Source organism: Bufo bufo, chromosome 4, assembly GCF_905171765.1.
Source record: "Bufo bufo chromosome 4, aBufBuf1.1, whole genome shotgun sequence".
NCBI classification, from domain to species: Eukaryota; Metazoa; Chordata; class Amphibia; order Anura; family Bufonidae; genus Bufo; species Bufo bufo.
The window spans coordinates 430,928,448-430,950,165 of record NC_053392.1 but is presented as its reverse complement, the minus strand read 5'-3'; the positions used below and the strand labels follow the sequence as shown (position 1 = coordinate 430,950,165).

At 42.8% G+C, this 21,718-nt stretch overlaps 1 protein-coding gene across 5 annotated transcripts in view; it reads left to right on the top strand.

Moving 5' to 3' along the window:
• Positions 1–21,718, top strand: part of WDR27 (WD repeat domain 27) — a 696,346-nt gene that overhangs the window by 118,444 nt on the left and 556,184 nt on the right. For all 5 annotated transcript variants that reach the window (XM_040429334.1, XM_040429333.1, XM_040429335.1 and 2 more), the window contains one exon: positions 9,663–9,741. In XM_040429334.1, coding sequence (XP_040285268.1) covers positions 9,663–9,741 — 79 coding nt within the window. The remainder of the gene's footprint in view (positions 1–9,662; positions 9,742–21,718) is intronic.

The window sequence follows — 21,718 nt, the reverse complement described above, 5'->3', positions numbered from 1 at the left end:
AACCCAACCGTCACCCCGAAAAAGATGTCGTGTCTGTAGCAGGAGTGGAATAAGGCGTGACACCCGCTATTTCTGTCCTGACTGCCCTGACCACCCTGCCCTATGCTTAGGGAAGTGTTTCCGGAAGTACCACACACAGGTACACTTAGCATAGGGATCTCACAGGACAGGCACACAGGGCTATTAGGGCCCTTACACTCACAGCTGCTGCAAACCTCTCCTTTCACCTGGGATAAAGTGCATAATGTACTTCGCCCCATCTTTGGGCGATTTGCTCTTTGCACACTGTCCCATGGGGAAGGAGAGGTTTGACCTATAAAGGTAAAAAAAAAATTAAAAAAAAATCACCGGTAAGCAAAAAAGTTAACGTTCAGTTCAAAAAGTTAAATAAAGTTTATATGTTCCGTTCAAATTTTATTATAAAGTTAATAAATTTATTGCGTTGCGGCCTGGTTTTTCCTTTTTTGTTTTGTTTTTTTTACCTTCCAGGTGGACCAACCGATCGACTAGCTGCAGCACTGATGTGCATTCTGACAGAAGCATTGCGCTGCTGTCAGATTACACAAAAGTCGGTGTATGCGGCGCTGCAAGACGAGATTTCTCCTCTGCAGTAAAAGATACGTTTGCCGAGGCATATGAGCTGAGGAGGCGGCGGTGTTCATATACTTTGGCAAACACTTTGTATATAAAAAAATAATAATAAATCCCGGCAATGATTTATTCATTCACATCGATTGATGTGAATGGAGAAATCTGGTTTGCCAGGGCATACGGGCTAAGTGGGTATGGATGTTGGGCGGAGTGCCTATGTCCTGGCAGACGCCTTTCCCCTCCTTTTTTTTTTTTTGGCAGAGATTTTTTCATCCACATTGATCGATGCGAATGAAGAAATCTGTGCCGTTCATTTTTTCTTTCAGCCCAGAGGCTGAACGAAAAAAAAAAATATCATTACCCGTATGCTCAATATAAGGAGAATAGCAGAAACTCCTAATGCTGGCCATACATGTAATGATTGCGGAGACCCTCAAATGCCAGGGCAGTACAAACACCCCACAAATGACCCCATTTTGGAAAGAAGACACCCCAAGGTATTCGCTGAGGGGCATATTGAGTCCATGAAAGATTGGAATTTTTGTCCCAAGTTAGCGGAAATGGAGACTTTGTGAGAAAAAAAAAAAAAAAAAACAATTTCTGCTAATTTGTGGCAAAAAATTTTTTTTTTCTATGAACTCGCCATGCCCCTCATTGAATACCTTGGGGTGTCTTCTTTCCAAAATGGGGTCACATGTGGGGTATTTATACTGTTCTGGCCTTTTAGGGGCCGTAAAGCGTGAGAAGAAGTCTGGGATCCAAATGTCTAAAAATGCCCTCCTAAAAGGAATTTGGGCCCCTTTGCGCATCTAGGCTGCAAAAATGTGTCACACATCTGGTATCGCCGTACTCAGGAGAAGTTGGGCAATGTGTTTTGGGGTGTCATTTTACATATACCCATGCTGGGTGAGATAAATATCTTGGTCAAATGCCAACTTTGTATAAAAAAATGGGAAAAGTTGTCTTTTGCCGAGATATTTCTCTCACCCAGCATGGGTATATGTAAAATGACACCCCAAAACACATTGCCCAACTTCTCCTGAGTACGGCGATACCAGATGTGTGACACTTTTTTGCAGCCTAGGTGTCAAAGGGGCCCACATTCCAAAGAGCACCTTTAGGATTTCACAGGTCATTTTTTACACATTTTGATTTCAAACTACTTACCACACATTAGGGCCTCTAAATTGCCAGGGCAGTATAAATACCCCACAAGTGACCCCATTTTGGAAAGAAGACACCCCAAGGTATTTCTTGATGGGCATAGTGAGTTCATGGAAGTTTTTATTTTTTGTCACAAGTTAGTGGAATATGAGACCTTGTAAGGAAAAAATAAAATAAATAAAAAATCATCATTTTCCGCTAACTTGTGACAAAATATAAAAAGTTCTATGAACTCACTATGCCCATCAGCGAATACCTTAGGGTGTCTACTTTCCGAAATGGGGTCATTTGTGGGGTGTTTGTACTGTCTGGCCATTGTAGAACCTCAGGAAACATGACAGGTGCTCAGAAAGTCAGAGCTGCTTCAAAAAGCGGAAATTCATATTTTTGTACCATAATTTGTAAACGCTATAACTTTTACCCAAACCATTTTTTTTTTTACCCAAACATTTTTTTTTTTATCAAAGACATGTAGAACAATAGATTTAGAGAAAAATTTATATATGGATGTCGTTTTTTTTTTTTAATTTTACAACTGAAAGTGAAAAATTTCATTTTTTTGCAAAAATTTCGTTAAATTTTGATTAATAACAAAAAAAGTAAAAATGTCAGCAGCAATGAAATACGAAATACTAATATCAATGCTCTATTAGTGACAAGAAAAGGAGGTAAAATTCATTTGGGTGGTAAGTTGCATGACCGAGCAATAAACGGTGAAAGTAGTGTAGTGCAGAAGTGTAAAAAGTGGCCTGGTCATTAAGGGTGTTTTAAGCTAGGGGGGCTGAAGTGGTTAAAGGGCTTCTGTCACCCCACTAAACATTATTTTTTTTTTTTTAGTTACTTATAATCCCTATACTGCGATTTATGCATACATACTGTAATTAATCATTTTGGTTCAGCAGATTCTGTTAAAAACGTACTTTTAAAATATGCAAATTTCCTTGCTACCAGCAAGTAGGGCGGCTACTTGCTGGTAGCAGCCGCATCCTCCTATCCTAAAGACGCCCCCTCCACATGTTGATTGACAGGGCCAGCGGACGGGATCGTCCTCTGGCTGGTCCTGTCTTCTATCAGGATCTCGCGCCTGCGCCGTAACGGTATTCAGTCGGCGCAGGCGCACTGAGAGGCGGACACGCCTTCGGCCGCTCCATGCGCCTGCGCCGATGACATCACATCTACACCCAGCGCAGGCGCATTGAGGAAGGAGCGGCCGAGCGAGCGTCCTCCTCTCAGTGCGCCTGCGCGGACTGAAGACAGGTATGGCGCAGGTGCCAGATTTTGAATGCAAACAGGGCCAGCAGAGAAAGATCCCGTCCGCTGGCCCTGTCAATCAACATGCGGAGGGGGCGTCTTTAGGATAGGAGGATGCGGCTGCTACCAGCAAGTAGCCTCTCTACTTGCTGGTAGCAAGGTAATTTGCATATTTTAAAAGTACGTTTTTAACAGAATCTGCGCGGGGGGGGGGGACATGGGGAGGTGACCGCACCGGTCTCCTCTGAGGTCAGACAGGGGTCTCCAGTGTTAGCCGTCTCTCTGCTATTGCTATGCTATCTGACTGAGCTGTTTCAAACGGATTAGTTCAGTCAGATGAATCGACTCCTCCGGTTCAGTGAAATGAATCAATTCAAAAGAACGATTCGTTCATGAACCGGACATCACTACTTGCCCGCAGCAGGGCTAAGCTACTGAACAAACTACCTGCCCGGCGCCCGGAACAGCATGTCCGGGCGTCGGGTGATACGATTTCCACACCCCTGCGTTAAACAATATTGGAGTTCAGACATTTTCTACCAGACTCCAATTTACAGTCAGACCATGACCCGGAAGTTATTTGAGTCAATTAGGAAATTCCTACACTACAATGACAATGCACAGTGCCCACCCCAAAACTACCTAACATTTGACCGTCTGTTCAAGGTTAGGCCTGTCATTGACCACTTCAGCACAAAGTTTGCAGAGGTGTACAACCCAGATAAAAATGTCTGTGTAGATAAGTCCCTATTACTTTTCAAAAGGAGGATTAGATTCCGCCAGTACCTGCCTAGCAAACGGGCAAGGTATGGCATAAAGATATACAAACTTTGTGAGAGTAGCTCCGGGTACACCTACAAAGTTCCGCATTTACGAAGGGAAAGATTCCCGGATAGAACCCCCAGAATGCCCCCCCATCCGAGGAGTTAGTGGAAGATCGTGTGGGACTTACTGCACCCACTGCTGGATAAGGGTTACCACCTCTATGTGAATAACTATTATACCAGCATACCCATATTCATGTCCCTAACTGCCAGACGTACTGTGGCTTGCGTCACAGTGCGCAAAGATCAGAGAGGCCTCCCTAGATCCTTGGTAGGGCAACCACTGAGTGGGTGAAAGTAGGGCTCTCCATGAGAACATGCAGGTGGTAAAGTACAAGGACAAGAGGGAAGTCCTTGTACTGGCCATCATTCACACTAACACCAGCTCCCCTGCTCCTGTACAAGGTACCGCAACCATTATCCCCAAACCAGTTTGTATCCTGGACTACAACAGGCACATGGAAGGGTGGATCTTTCAGATCAACTTCTGAAGCCCTACAGTGCTACATGAAAAACGAAAGTTGTGGTACAAAAAGCTGGCCATACACATTGTACACATGGCAATGTGCAATGTGTACGTGCTATTTCAATCTGCAGGCCACACAGGAACTTTCTTTCAGTTCCAAGAGGTGGTTATCAAGGCCCTAATTTTTCAAAGCCAGGCTGGGGAGGGTACCAGTACTTCAGGAACTCATGGTGCCTGTGTTGTACCAGGGCAACATTTTCCAGGTCAAGTCTCCCAGACAGCAAGGAAGGACCCAAAAAAGATGTAGGGTGTGTTCCAGAAGGGGGATAAGGGAAGTAGGGGTGCACCGAAAGGAAAATTCTGGTCCGAAACCGAAAATTCAGGATGCCCTTGACCGAAAACCGAAACCGAAACTGCCATGTAATGATATTATTAACTAAGCCACATATTATATAACATGGTGCTTCCTCATACACAAGTGATTGTACAAAACAACATGTACAAGTGATTGTACAAAACAACAGTGCAAGAAACAGTTGTAAAACCAACCTCAAACTGTAAACAGACGTAGCCTCAGGTCAAGAACAAATTTTTGCTGGGCTACACAATTTTTTTTAAATGTAAATAAAATAACTACACACAACTTGGACTGCTTTCTATTTAAGTAAAAGTGGCAGGTTTCTTTTCAAGAACAAAAGTTGCTCAGCTTTCTCGCACGAGAGACTGTTCCGCTTCTCATCAAGAACATGAGATGCTGCACTGAATAGTCTCTCGCTCTCTGTGCTGGTGCTTGGGGCAGATAAATATCTGCGTGCAATCCGTGCAAGCAATGGAAGGCGATCTTTGTTCATGCACCAGTAGTCAAGGGGATTGTCGCTTCTGGCGATGGGTAGTTCAGCAAGGTAAATCTCCAGCTGTTTTTTGTATCAAAATGCTCTAGGTAGGAATCACTCTGGTGTCACCCTACATATTATTAATTATAATAATAATATAATACTTTATTAATTATATTTATTTACATTTGAGTCTGAGTGCTAGTCAGACTCATGGCACTATTTTTAGAAACAACAAAATGTCGGATGGGCGCGAAAATTGTTACAGTACAGTGACAGTCAGCTTTATCTTCCTGGAGGCTAAGACACAATTAGCCTCCTGTACATCAGGGCAATCATCATTTTAATATATATCTAGGTGGATGGCTTCCCACAGGATTGGGGATTCTTACTGAATCTATGTAATTAATTTTATTAACAAATATAATTACTTACCGCAGGCAATCTTACAGCAGTGTAGCAGTGCCCCACTTCTCTCACGGCACTTCCGGTTTGAAGGCTGCGCGGCGGCAGTGTGCGGTCTTCTCACAGCGCGGATCGTGAGCTACTTGGTGGGTGACAAATCCCACAAATCCCAAACCCAATATTTTCTGCCGATATGTACCAATATCGGCCGAAATGGATTAGGCCCATTTTCGGCCGATATTTTCGGCCGCCGGAATTTCGGTGCACCCCTAGAAGATACCATTTACCACTGTGAAACCTGCCCCGAAAAACCTGGCCTGTGCGTGCAGGAGTGTTTTAAAATCTACCACTCATCCATGGAGTATTAATTTAATTTCATCCATGATGGACCCTGTAGTTTTACCACCTTATATCTCTAATTTAGTCCGCATAGCTTACAGATCCACTTTTCACCAACCACTGCATATTCATTTCTGTTAAGTCAAAAGAGCCCACCCCTTAAAATGTTCGTACGGGTGTGCTCTTTCCAAAATGGGGTCACTTATTGGGGTTCTTAATTTCTGGGGACCTCGGGAATCTTTTAAATGCAACATGGCACCTAAAATCAATGCCTTCCAATTCAGGTGAGCAAAATCCATATTTTGCTGTTTGACTCTAGAGTCATGCTGTGCGCCCATATTTTTGGAGCACATATGGGGTTTTGCCGTATTCGGGGGGAAATGGGGAACAAAATGTGGGGGGCATTTTGTCCTGTTACCCTTTGGGAAAGTGAAAAATGTGAGTGTAAAGCAATTTATTTGTGAAAAAAAAAATGCAATTTTTATTTTCACTGCCAAGTGTTTCCTAATTCTAGGAAACACCTTTGAGGTCAAAGTGCTCACTACACACCTTGAAAGATTCCTTGAGGGGTGTAGTTTTCAAAATGGGTTCCCTTTTTGGGGGTTTCCACTGTAGGGCCACCTCAGGGTGTCTTCAAATGCGACATAGCTCCTAATTGCCATTTTATCTAAATCCGCTCTCCTAAAGCTATATGGTGCTCCTTCCACTCTGAACCCTTCTGTGCGCCCATACATCAGTTTTTGAGCACATATGGGGTGTTTCTGTAAACTCCAGATTCGGGGTAATAGAATTTGAGTTTTGTTTGGCTGTTAACCATTGATGTGTTGCAGAAAGAAAGGATTAAAATTTAAAAATCTGCTAAAAAAAGTGAAATTTTGAAATTTCATTCCCATTTTCCTTTAATTCTCGTGGGGCACCTAAAGGGTTAACAAAGTTTTTAAAATCAGTTTTGAATAGCTTGAGGGGTGTAGTTTCTAAAATGGGGTGATGGATGGGTTGTTTCTAATATGTGAGCCCCACAAAGTGACTTCATAACTGAACAGTTTTTTTTAAGATTTGCTTCTAAACTTCCAAGTCTTCAAAATGATCGAAACATAAAGTAGACATATGGGGAATGTAAAGTAATAACTATTTTTGGAGGTATTACTATCTGTTATAAAAGTAGAGTAATTGAAATTTGCTAATTATTCAAACATTTGGGGTAAATTTTGTATTTTTTTTATAAATAAAACTGAAATATTTGGACTCAATTTTACTACTGTCATGAAGTACAATATGTGACGAGAAAATAATCTCAAAATGACACATGTCATATTTGCTAAAAATGGCCTGGTCTTTAAGGTGAAAAATGGCAGGGTCCTGAGGGGCTAAGGTGCATTTACACCGCGCTGATGAGCATACAGTTTCAGGAAGGAAGCGTTCCTCAATGGAGGTGAAGCGCTGCATTTACATACAATGATCACCTCCACTGAATGAGGACGAGAGATGGCCAGGGCCGTCTTTGCCGCAGGGCAAAAGGGGCAGCTGCCCCGGGCCCAGTTGCTCCTGGGGGCCCTCGCGACTCCCATCCACTGACTCTGACTGTCTATGCAGCAGTGCAGGCGCAGCGCAGCAGTCTTCACTAGAACAACTTGAACTTACAAGCGAAGCACTTCGGCGCCCGTCACGTGGTAAAAGGGGGTGTGTGACTCACCTCAGCCTGGTGAGTGGCGCCGCGGCGGAGCAGCCAGCAGCAGGGACCAAGTCCCCGCCTCCGGTCCAGAGCTAAAGGGATTGGGTGGCGGTGGTGAGTCACGGCCTCACGTGACCAGACAAGAACCAGACTAGTGACTCACTCACGTCACCTGACCTAATAGTAGTAGTACCTTAAGTTACAGTCAGCCAGCCAGACCTGCCACTGCCGCGCCAGGAGGGGAGGACTGAGGAGGTAAGGTAAAGCAACTGCTGCGCATATATATATTGACTTTATTTTATATTAGAAGAAACCGGTCAGGTCACCGAATCTGATTTAATAATTAACCCCAGATCTGACCATTCATAAATAAGTGGGGGATAAGGGATTATTATAGAGACAGACGGCCCCAGGAGACATAAGGGGTTGGGTTGGGTTCTTCTCTCTGTCTGACTCTGCTGCTGAACTGTGGCCTGGGGCCACCACCTGCCACATTTACTAATCTTTGCTCAGGGGGGGCCTGGGGGGCCCTCATGGTGTGGTGTGGACTGGACTGGTCATTTTCACTAAGGAATATAGTTTAACCATTTATGTGCAAAAGAGAAAATAAGAAGTCAGCTCCAATCAGATATCTGCACCAAGACTCTGGGTCTATGTGCAGATATCTGATTGGAGCTGACTTAGTGACCTCTTTTTTTCTCTTTTGCACATAAACGGTTAAACTATATTCCTTAGAAAAAATGACAAGTCCACACCATGAGGACCCCCCCTGAGCAAAGATTAGTAAATGTGGCCGGTCGGGCCCAGGCCACAGTTCAGCAGACAGAGAGAACCCAACTCCTTTGTCTCCCGTCTCTCTAATAATCCCCCACTAATGGTGTTATTTAAATTACTGGTGGATTATTAGAGAGACGAGAGACAAAGGAGTTGGGTTCTCTCTGTCTGCTGAACTGTGGCCTGGCCTGGGCCCACCCGGCCGGCCGGCCACATTTACTAATCTTTGCTCAGGGGGGCCCTCATGGTGGGGTGTGGACTGGTCATTTTTACTAAGGAATATAGTTTAACCGTTTATGTGCAAAAGAGAAAAATAGAAGTCACTAAGTCAGCTCCAATCAGATATCTGCACATAGACCCAGAGTCTTGGTCTATGTGCAGATATCTGATTGGAGCTGACTTAGTGACTTCTTTTTTTCTCTTTTGCACATAAACGGTTAAACTATATTCCTTAGTAAAAATGACCATTCCACACCACACCATGAGGGCCCCCCCTGAGCAAAGGGTGGCACCAGCCATAGCAACGCCACTGCCTCTATCTGTAAGTGCACGGCAGGCTCGCTTTTCTGAAGGAAGTGGAACTGTGAACTGTCTGAACTCTGAACGCCTGTACAGTCAGTAGTGGCATGTGACACATGTGGCAATAATAATGTGTCTGCTGGCCTGCAGCCTGGTAAAGACCTGTGTCATGTCATGTGTGATGTGCATCCCATTTATGCCATACATACGTGTGCAGATACTGGTCCTGTACTCCTGTGAGGCTGCAAGGCAGGGGTGCGGTGTGGACCACTCCTGAGACTGCATGTGCTTAGGCCTCATGCACACGGCTGTTGTTTGGGTGCGGACCCATTCACTGTGTGTTGTGTTGGAGGGCGTGATTGCATGCTAGGGTGTGTGAAGGCAGGATCCAGGGGGCCCAAGTAAATTCTTGCCCAGGGTCCAATCAATATTAAAGATTGCCCTGGAAATGGCTAACGCCATTTCTCATCCTCATAGAAATGTATTGTTTCTGCGCAGCAGTGTCCTGTTCAGACTACATGATCTGCTGCCCAAAAATGATGGTTGAGGTGTCCACACCTTAGATCATTTCGCCAAATGAACAAGTGTTTTTCTAATTCACTAGGTGATCTGTGTCACATTTACACATGATGTGCAGCACCTGCACACGTGATATGCGGCACCTTTACACGGGCAGGTTATCGGGAATGAGCGGTCCTTGCCAGTAATCTGCCTGACAGTTGGGCAGTCTAAATGCAGCATTAGTTGTGGTTGTGCCTGATATTAGTGCCATTCAGTAAATTAATTTCATTATTTAATTTATATATTTTATTTGTTCCATGCAGGGCCGCAAGGCAAAGTAAAGGACCAACCACTTGTTTTCCACAGTAAAATCAAGTCATCTGGTTACACCGCAGCACCCAGGTAACTAGATCTCGATTGTACACCATTAATAAATATATGCCTATAGCACAGAAATGTAAAGTACTGACTCCCATACAGCCAGTAGAAATAAATCCTATTTTAGGAACTATAGGACTCCAGATCTTCAACAATAATGGAATAAGTTAAAATAATTGAGAGGCATCAAAGGTTATACCGAGTACAGTCCTTTATGACTAAATTGTAATTTGCCAGAATTTGCTAATTTTTGAGTATTTGATGCTTGGAAATTGTTAGATATTACAGGAGTAATCTCAGTTACCTCCCCACGGTTTTTACAAGGTATGATATTCTGATGATACAGACAGATGCAATGTTCAATACTATATGGCTACTTTCACACTGGCGTTTCTGGGTCCGCTTGTGAGATCCGTTTCACAAGCGGCCCAAAACGGATCAGTTTAGCCCCAATGCATTCTGAATGGATAAGGATCCGTTTAGAATGCATCAATTTTGCTGCGTTTGGTCTCCATTGTGTTTTTTAGATGGTCACTAAAACGAAGCTTGCAGCATTTTGGTGACCGTCTGACTATGCGAAGCCTAACGGATCCGTCTAGACTTACAATGTAAGTCAATGGGGACGGATCCGTTTTTTATACTGACACAATATGGTGCAATTGAAAATGGATCCGTCCCCCATTGACTTTCAATGTAAGTCGAGACGGATCTGTTTTGACTTAGACTTTTTTTTTAAATGAATAATGCAAACGGATCCGATATTAACGGATACAAGTGTTTGCATTATTGATGCGTATCCGTCCGTGCAGATACAAGACGGATCCGCACCAAGCACGAGTGTGAAAGTAGCCTAACATCTGTAGGGTATACATCATGGCCGATTTCCATTTTATATAATCTTTTTTTTTTGCAGATACCTAGAAATTACTCTTATTTAATATGCACGACTGGGAGAGAGACATTGGGACCATGGTGAATAGTGGTCAAGTCTGTCCCTAATGTTTTCATGGAGAATGCTGTAGACTCCTGCAGTTGTACATTTTTTAGAGTGTATAAAACTCCTCTTTTCCTTCCAACCAGAAATTAGAGTAGATGCTAAATGTTTGAGGTGTTCTATGGAGCCAACTAACCTCAGTCATCCCCACCTATGAAGGAAGAATTTATAAATAAAATAAATGCAAAAAAAAAAAAAAAAACAATATACAGTCAGGTCCATAAATATTGGGACATCGACACAATTCTAACATTTTTGGCTCCATACACCACCACAATGGATTTGAAATGAAACGAACAAGATGTGCTTTAACTGCAGACTGTCAGCTTTAATTTGAGGGTATTTACATCAAAATCAGATGAACGGTGTAGGAATTACAACAGTTTGCATATGTGCCTCCCACTTGTTAAGGGACCAAAAGTAATGGGACAATTGGCTTCTCAGCTGTTCCATGGCCAGGTGTGTGTTATTCCCTCATTATCCCAATTACAATGAGCAGATAAAAGGTCCAGAGTTCATTTCAAGTCTGCTATTTGCATTTGGAATCTGATGCTGTCAACTCTCAAGATGAGATCCAAAGAGCTGTCACTATCAGTGAAGCAAGCCATCATTAGGCTGAAAAAACAAAACAAACCCATCAGAGAGATAGCAAAAACATTAGGCGTGGCCAAAACAACTGTTTGGAACATTCTTAAAAAGAAGGAACGCATCGGTGAGCTCAGCAACACCAAAAGACCCGAAGACCACAGAAAACAACTGTGGTGGATGACTGAAGAATTCTTTCCCTGGTTAAGAAAACACCCTTCACAACAGTTGGCCAGATCAAGAACACTCTCCAGGAGGTAGGTGTATGGGTGTCAAAGTGAACAATCAAGAGAAGACCTCACCAGAGTGAATACAGAGGGTTCACCACAAGATGTAAACCATTGGTGAGCCTCAAAAACAGGATGGCCAGATTAGAGTTTGCCAAACGACATCTAAAAAAGCCTTCACAGTTATGGAAAAACATCCTATGGACAGATGAGACCAAGATCAACTTGTACCAGAGGGATGGGAAGAGAAGAGTATGGAGAAGGAAAGAACTGCTCATGATCCTAAGCATACCACCTCATCAGTGAAGCATGGTGGTGGTAGTGTCATGGCGTGGGCATGTATGGCTGCCAATGGAACTGGTTCTCTTGTATTTATTGATGATGTGACTGCTGACAAAAGCAGCAGGATAAATTCTATCTGCTCATATTCAGCCAAATGCTTCAGAACTCATTGGACAGCGCTTCACAGTGCAGATGGACAATGACCCAAAGCATACTGCAAAAGCAACCAAAGAGTTTTTTAAGGGAAAGAAGTGGAAAGTTATGCAATGGCCAAGTCAATTACCTGACCTGAATCCGATTTGAGCATGCATTTCACTTGCTGAAGACAAAACTGAAGGGAAAATGCCCCAAGAACAAGCAGGAACTGAAGACAGTTGTAGTAGAGGCCTGGCAGAGCATCACCAGGGATGAAACCCAGCGTCTGTTGATGTCTATGCGTTCCAGACTTCAGGCTGTAATTGACTGCAAAGAATTTGCAACCAAGTATTAAAAAGTGAAAGTTTGATTTATCATTATTATTCTGTCCTATTACTTTTGGTCCCTTAACAAGTGGGAGGCACATATGCAAACTGTTGTAATTCCTACACCGTTCACCTGATTTGGATGTAAATACCCTCAAAGTAAAGCTGACAGTCTGCAGTTAAAGCACATCTTGTTCGTTTCATTTCAAATCCATTGTGGTGGTGTATAGAGCCAAAAATGTTAGAATTGTGTCGATGTCCCAATATTTATGGACCTGTGTATATATATATATATATATATATATATATATATATATATAATAAAAATAGGAGCCTACTGTAAGACATGGTTTTGGCTTTGCACTGTATGACATCACTCTAATGTTTTGAATGTATAGGCGTATTTCTGGGGCAGATCCTTTGCGACTACTGCCTGCTCACGCCAGGTCTAAAAAAGTGGGCATAGATGGTGTCTTGCATATAGAAGCAGCTGTGGATCCACCAAAGTTTTGTAGAGGCCGGTGCCTCTTCATAACTTTGGAGCATCCACCACCAGTGCAGCGATTGGCAGAGTAGTAATTTCCTGCCTGTCAGAAGGGCAATTAAGTAGAGATCCTGTGGCAGATTGTGAAACGTAAGCACAGAAGCCGTGAGGAATCAGTAATGTGAGCATTTTTTTAATTTATTTTACGCTATGCAGAGTAGTTATAAAAATGTATATGGTTGACCAACCGCTAGGTGCTGTCTTATATAGCACTACACAGCCAGAGTATATGAAGGAATGTTTGGATCGTTTGCAGACTAAACATTGACTGTAATACTGCCAGTGACCTTGACCCCAACCCCAACAGAGACAGTAATTTGTCATGTAATTTAAGAGCCTTCTCTGGTTGAAACTGAGAAGTTCAGCATAGGAAATTTGACATCAGGCGCTCATGCTGGATTACATACATTATTCTGCAACATAAAAGACCTTCAGTCATCAGGAACATGGTTATTAACCTCCTAACAGTCACATTAAGATTGGAAAAACCCTCCCACAAATGTCACTTTTTTATTATAGCTTTTTAATGTGTGTCTGCAGTAAATCTTGTTTGCGCCTAACTCAAGGGACAAAATTGCATTTTTAACCCCTTAGTGACATAATTAATTTTAGCTTTAAGGACCAATAATATTTTCCCCCTTTGTGTTCTAGCAGTCATAACTTTTTTATTTTCTTCTTAACATTTTTTTTTTTGCTGGATTAGTTGTAGGTTTTTTTAGGAACCATTTTAGGTTATATACTGTTGCAAGAAAAAGTATGTGAACCCTTTGGAATGATATGGATTTCTGCACAAATTGGTCATAAAATGTGATCTGATCTTCATCTAAGTCACAACAATAGACAATCACAGTCTGCTTAAACTAATAACACACAAAGAATTAAATGTTACCATGTTTTTATTGAACACACCATGTAAACATTCACAGTGCAGGTGGAAAAAGTATGTGAACCCTTGGATTTAATAACTGGTTGAACCTCCTTTGGCAGCAATAACTTCAACCAAACGTTTCCTGTAGTTGCAGATCAGACGTGCACAACGGTCAGGAGTAATTCTGTCACGGTCATAGTCATGGTCGTGACTCCTGTCACCGCAAGCAGTTGCCTGCGGTCTTGGTGTTGTTGTCAATCACAGGTGAGGGCTATAGTATGTTGCCTCACCTGTTGTTGCCGCTGGCAACATTGTGTATGTGGCAGCAGAGCAGCCTGAGCGGTGCTAGGCAGCTTGCTGCAGTAGGCATGCGGTTGCACCTGGCAACCTCTCTTTATAGGTGTGCCTTTTATCGGTGTGCACGGGGTGTTGGATGTGTTGTGTGCACTTCCCCTTTAAGTTGTTGTCTTCCCTTCCCTGGTGTTGGAAGGGTTAACTTCCTTCCTAGTGTGTGTGTGCACTGGGTGTGTCTGACTGTGGGTGTGGCTACTTGGCCCTATAAAGCCTCAGTGGAAGGCAGTAGTCAGAGAGGGTGCTTCAGCCATGCTTGCTGGAGACATCCTCCTGCTTATTTACCATCTGCCAGTGAGGGCCACCCTGGTTGTCATAAACGTTATGTCTGGTGTTAGTTTATGGTTTATCTGTTATTGCAGCATATGGTTTACTGGGTTCCCGTGTGATGTCTGTTGTGTGCTGTGTCCTTTATGTTGGTTGTGGATAGCAGCACTTGCACATGGGTTCCAGGTTGTGTGTCTGTGGCAGGTAAGTGTGGAACTAGTCTCACTTACCTGTCATTGCCATATGTCTGTTTATGTTCCCCCTTTCTATGTATCTTGGCCAGTGAGACTCCTGTTCCTCCGTGTCTAGGAGGAACGGGTCGTCTTACCCTGCTCCTAGTCCAGGGCCACCCTGAGGGCGAGCAGGAATATCAGGTTCCGGAGTATGAGCCCTCCTACCTTCAGGGTTGGCTCATACGGATAGGAGACAGGGTCAGAGTTAGGGATGTGTAGGAGGTGACCAGCTCCCTAATTCTCTGTCCTGGCCTTGCAGCGACTCCATCTGCTGATACCGCACGGCTGAGGGTTTTCCCCATCCTCAGTCGTAACAAATTCTTGACCATTCCTCTTTACAGAACTGTTTCAGTTCAGCAATATTCTTGGGATGTCTGGTGTGAATCGCTTTCTTGCGGTCATGCCACAGCATCTCAATCGGGTTGAGGTCAGGACACTGACTGGGCCACTCCAGAAGGTGTATTTTCTTCTGTTTAAGCCATTCTGTTGTTGATTTACTTCTATGCTTTGGGTCGTTGTTCAATTGCAACACCCATCTTCTGTTGAGCTTCGATGATAGCAATCCGTCCAGGCTCTGATGCAGCAAAGCAGCCCCAAACAATGATGTCCCCACCACCATACTTCACAGTTGGGATGAGGTTTTGATGTTGGTGTGCTGTGCCTCTTTTTCTCCCCTCATAGTGTTGTGTGTTTCTTCCTAACAACTCAATTTTGGTTTCATCTGTCCACAGAATATTTTGCCAGTACTGCTGTGGAACATCCAGGTGCTCTTGTGCAAACTGTAAATGTGCAGCATTGTTTTTTTGGTCAGCAGTGGCTTCCTCTGTGGTAGCCTCCCATGAAATCCATTCTTGTTTAGTGTTTTACGTATCGTAGATTCGCTAACAGGGATGTTAGCATATGCCAGAGACTTTTGTAAGTCTTTTAGCTGACACTCTAGGATTCTTCTTCACCTCATTGAGCAGTCTGCGCTGTGCTCTTGCAGTCATCTTTACAGGATGGCCACTCCTAGGGAGAGTAGCAGCAGTGCTGAACTTTCTCCATTTATAGTCAATTTGTCATACAGAGGACTGATGAACAGCAAGGCTTTTGGAGATACTTTTATAACCCTTTCCAGCTTTATGCAAGTCAACAATTCTTAATCGTAGGTCTTCTGATTGCTATTTTGTGCGAGGCATCATTCACATCAGGCAATGCTTCTTGTGAAAAGCAAACCCAGAACTGGTGTGTGTTTTTATAGGGCAGGACAGCTGTACCCAACACCTCCCATCTCATCTCATTGATTGGACTCCAGTTGGCTGACACCTCACTCCAATTAGCTCTTGAAGATGTCATTACTCTAGGGGTTCACATACTTTTTCCACCTGCATAGTGAATGTTTACATGGTGTGTTCAATAAAAACATGGTAACATTTAATTCTTTGTGTGTTATTAGTTTATGCAGACTGTGATTGTCTATTTAAGGATTAAAAATATACTGGGCACACTCACTTATGCAGAATCATACACTTTATTATACACATATATAATACAATCAATTGGTCTATAAACGCATTAATACAATAAAACCATGAGTGGGTTTAAAATGGAATAGAATAAATAACACCCTAAAATCACTAGGTCTTCAACAATTTATATATTGTTGAAGACCTAGTGATTTTAGGGTGTTATTTATTCTATTCCATTTTAAACCCACTCATGGTTTTATTGTATTAATGCGTTTATAGACCAATTGATTGTATTATATATGTGTATAATAAAGTGTATGATTCTGCATAAGTGAGTGTGCCCAGTATATTTTTTATCCTTATTTATACACTCCTAGAGGAAGGGCGGATCCTCTTTACTGGCAGCACCTCCTCCTGACTTTTCCTCAGTCCTGTGCGTCTCACAATCTCTTTTTTCTGTGATTGTCTATTGTTGTGACTTAGATGAAGATCAGATCACATTTTATGACCAATTTGTGCAGAAATCCATATCATTCCAAAGGGTTCACATACTTTTTCTTGCAACTGTATAGTGTATTGTGATATTGCAAGGGGTTTTGTTTGGGAAGGCGTTTATTTTCTTCCCAACATGGGAGGCTGGGCTGATTTCCAGCCAGGTGAGATCAAATACCGGACCGGAGTTTAAGTGCCAGACTCAGAGTCTCTGTCTTGGGATCTGAAGCATGGTGCTGTGCTGGAAGGTTCAGAGCCGCATGAAGGCTGTATGCTGGGAAACAGGCCCCTAAAGCCTGCTGTGGACTGCCGGGGATAAAACGGCTAGCAAGGTGACGTTCTATGGACTTTTTATTGTGTGAATTAACACAAAGACTGTTATGAGTTGTTTTTCTTTTGCCTTTTGTGTGAATAAACACTGACATTTTGATTTACAAACTTGTTTTGCCTCTGTACTGTGTCCGCTTACCCTGCCTACCAGAGCAAATCCTCACAGTATTAAGTAACTTTTATTATTTAATTTTTAGGGGGAAATATAAAAAACTCACTGAAAAAAGTGGCCTAAACGGGTGGAAATGCTCCAAACCCAGACACTGTAGTGTGTCTATAACCGGGGGAGCAATTCCTCTGCATGCGGTCCGCAGATAACGGGGCGGGGGCGGACCACAAGGACATCTTACACAAACTGATACATTGTGCAGATGAAAAAATATATACATACACAAATTACTCCAAAAAATGCACCAAAATGATACGCAACTGACAATACTAGCTAATTCCTCAAGCCGTTGTTAAAAGCTGAGAACTTTGCAAATATCTTCCAGTCAGGAACATATCGGAGCCCCTCATATGTAAGATGTCCTTGTGGTGCATGTGGTCCGCCCCGGCATCCTCCATTGTACCCATTTTTTGCTGGGGATTGCCGTTGTCTGCGGACCGCATGCGGACGAATTGCTCACCCGGTTATAGACACGCTACAGTGTCTGGGTTTGGAGCATTTCCACCCGTTTAGGCCACTTTTTTCAGTGAGTTTTTGTCTTTATGTGTATGGAATGTGCCACTTCATTTTGTTGGTTACATTCTTTTGCACCTGGTAGCTTCTGTGTCACATGGTCTGTTGTGGGTGCGGCTCACAGCTTTATCCTACCTCACAGTGCATTGGTGATACCACTATGGAGCCATGTGAGAGTCTAGCTGTGAGTTGGTTTCTAGCACTGTTCAGACCCTGTTCACACACCACGGGTAGTTGAGTGGTAGGACCCCATGCTTGCTGAGACACCGTGACGTGGTGCATGAGGGGCTCCGATATGTTCCTGACTGGAAGATATTGGCAAAGTTCTCAGCTTTTAACATCGGCTTGAGGAATTAGCTAGTATTGTCATTTGCGTATCATTTTGGTGCATTTTTTGCAGGGATTTGTGTATGGAAATATAAAAAAACATAATTTGATTATGTGGGTCCGTAAAATAATGATAATGTCAAATTTCTATATATTTGTATTCTTTTTTCGCTCCTCCTCCAGACTGTCAGCTCTACAACTGCCTCTTCCTCCTCCTCCAGACTGTAGTGGAAGGGGGCGACTGCTTTAGCTGCTCATATCGCTGGTTTTGTACCAGCTAGAGATATGTATTGTCTGAAAGCTGGCATTCCAAGCTTTCATACAATACCAGAAGGACAGCAATATCTTCAGTACATGGAAAGATTTCACTGTTAGAAATCGTAATGCTGTGAATGCAGCTGAAAGTAAAAACAAGTTTTACCCACGATTATTCCTAACTCAATTTCTAACAATGATATCTCCTGTTTAGCTTGGACTAATGCTGTAATTTTGGTCTTGTATGAAAGCCCAAACAAGACCCGTTCCATGCCTTTAGCTGCTATCATTCAGGATATATCAGCAGCTAAACCAGCCCTCCCCCTCCACTTGTTCCAGAGCTCGGCTCGGACAGAACAGTTAAAGGGGTTGTCCGGGATCAAAATATTTTTTACAAAACAGTTTACTCACTATTAATAGCTGTTTCAAGGCCCCCCAGATGTTTTTATGTATTTTTCGACATCAGCAGTGCTCCGACAGTCCCCCACTGATTGTTGACATCTATGTTTGAGTGTGCGGTAACTTCCTGCCGCACTACCTTCTGGGTCCCAGCGCAGAGCAGCATCGCGTGGTTTCTGGTGTCTGTCTGCTCCTCCGTGCATCCGCCCCCTGATTCATATGCCGCCTCCTGCCGCACATATTCCTCCCCCTTAGTTACGCCCCTAAACTATGCCTCCTTCACTGATAATAAAGCGCCCTTACCGGTGACGTCACCGGACCAGAGGGGCGTGGTTTAGCGCGGTTTGTTGCCTAGCTACCGCCGATCCATGCGCTGTGAATAATTACTTTGGCTGACGGTGATGTCACCGGGCTCCTTGCGAAGCGGAAGAAGAGGCTTCGCTCTGCAGAAAGGGACCCGGTACGTCACTGACTCTTAGAAGAACGGCACTTCCGGCTGAGATTTTGTGAATTGCAAAAGGGGCATCAGAAATGTCTGTTAAAGGTAGGACAGGCATGAATGTAATATTTAGGGGACTATTGTACACATACAACAATGTCCCCAATCCCGGACAACCCCTTTAATTACATTTCCCACAGCCTGAGCTCGGACAGAACCGTTAGGTGGTTAAGCTGGCTGACTTTAGATGTGCTAATTTCAACTGAAGCTAACAATATTTGTCCCTCCTTTCTATGTGCCTCCTTTTTTGTGAAAAATGAACTTTTATTTTATGCAAATGAGCCTCTAAGAGCACTGGGGATTTTTTACCTACTCCTACAGGCTCTGTTCTCCCCCTTCTCTCGCTGCGTCCTCATCATGTTGATCGACAGGGCCAGGCAGAATAATGTGAGCACTGCCTGGCCCTGTCAATCAACATGATGAAGGTGCAGCGAGAGGAGGGAGAACTGAGTCTCTAGGAGTAGGGCAACACCCCCTTTGCTTCTAGAGGCTCATTTGCATAAAATAAAAGTTAATTTTTTACAAAAAAGGAGGCACATAGAAAGAAGGTACAAAGGCTGTTAGCTTCAGCTGATATTAGCACACTCCTAAAGTCATCCAGCTTAAAGGGAACCTGTCACCTGGATTTTGTGTATAGAGCTGAGGACATGGGTTGCTAGATGGCCGCTAGCACATCCGCAATACCCAGTCCCCATAGCTCTGTGTGCTTTTATTTTGTAAAAAACCCGATTTGATAGATATGCAAATTAACATAAGAGTAATATCTTACTTGTGTGACCAGAGAAGAGTCATATTTTCAAGCTCTGACTCCTCTCAGGTTAATTTGCATATGTATCAAATCTGTTTTTTTTACACAATAAAAGCACAGAGAGCTATGGGGAATTGATATTGCGGATGTGCTAGCAGCCATCTAGCAACCCATGTCCTCAGCTCTATACACAAAATCCAGGTGACAGGTTCCCTTTAACTACCTAACTGTTCCTGCCTGAGCTCAGCTCAGGTTTCCTTAACCTTTAAATGGTCCCTCAGTCTGGTTCAGTAGACTACACAATCATAGGGAAGACTGCTAACTTGATATAGTCCAAATCAAAAGTTTAAGACCACTTGAAAAATAACAAAAAATCATATTTAGCATGGCTGAATCTTAACAAGGTTCCAAGTAGATCTTCAACATGCAACAAGAAGTAATGGGAGTGAGACAAAACATTTTTTGAACATTCAATTTAATGAAAACAACGAATAAACTGAAACAGGCTGTTTTTCAGCTGATCAAAAGTTTAGGACCACACCTCCAAAAAAAAAAAAAAAGATGACATCCGTATGCCAACCATTTTTTTTTTTTGCAGATCCATTGTAACAATGCCTAAAATGGACAAGAATAGGACAGACATACAGTACAGACCAAAAGTTTGGACACACCTTCTCATTCAAAGAGTTTTCTTTATTTTCATGACTATGAAGGCATCAAAACTATGAATTAACACATGTGGAATTATATACATAACAAACAAGTGTGAAACAGCTGAAAATATGTCATATTCTAGGTTCTTCAAAGTAGCCACCTTTTGCTTTGATTACTGCTTTGCACACTCTTGGCATTCTCTTGATGAGCTTCAAGAGGTAGTCCCCTGAAATGGTCTTCCAACAGTCTTGAAGGAGTTCCCAGAGATGCTTAGCACTTGTTGGCCCTTTTGCCTTCACTCTGCGGTCCAGCTCACCCCAAACCATCTCGATTGGGTTCAGGTCCGGTGACTGTGGAGGCCAGGTCATCTGGCGCAGCACCTCATCACTCTCCTTCATGGTCAAATAGCCCTTACTTTCAAAGTTTTCCCAATTTTGCGGCTGACTGACTGACCTTCATTTCTTAAAGTAATGATGGCCACTAGTTTTTCATTACTTAGCTGCTTTTTTCTTGCCATAATACAAATTCTAACAGTCTATTCAGTAGGACTATCAGCTGTGTATCCACCTGACTTCTCCTCAACGCCACTGATGGTCCCAACCCCATTTATAAGGCAAGAAATCCCACTTATTAAACCTGACAGGGCACACCTGTGAAGTGAAAACCATTTCAGGGGACTACCTCTTGAAGCTCATCAAGAGAATGCCAAGAGTGTGCAAAGCAGTAATCAAAGCAAAAGGTGGCTACTTTGAAGAACCTAGAATATGACATATTTTCAGTTGTTTCACACTTGTTTGTTATGTATATAATTCCACATGTGTTAATTCATAGTTTTGATGCCTTCAGTGTGAATCTACAATTTTCATAGTCATGAAAATAAAGAAAACTCTTTGAATGAGAAGGTGTGTCCAAACTTTTGTTCTGTACTGTATGTACTGATGCGGACAGTGTGCTGTCCACATTTTTTGCAGACCCATTGAAATGAATGGGTCCGCATCCTATCCGCAAAAATAACAGAACGGACACGGAAACAAAATATGTTCGTGTGCATGTAGCCTTAGGCATAATAGTTCATGTAAAAGGGGACAGAATTAAAGGGGACACAACCAACCAGTACTTAAAAATACCCTCACAAAACAGAAATAAATGCTTGAAATGGATCACTCTGTGTGTAAAAAGTTTAACTTTTTGAATTGAATTGCTGAAATAAATTAACTTTTCAATGATATTCTAATTTATTGAAATGTACCTGTATATTTTTTTTCCTTCAAATTAGATTTTAGACATTTTCACAAGATACAGTAAAATATGTATTAACATGTGACTATAACTCTGTTACTTTGTTAAATATATGC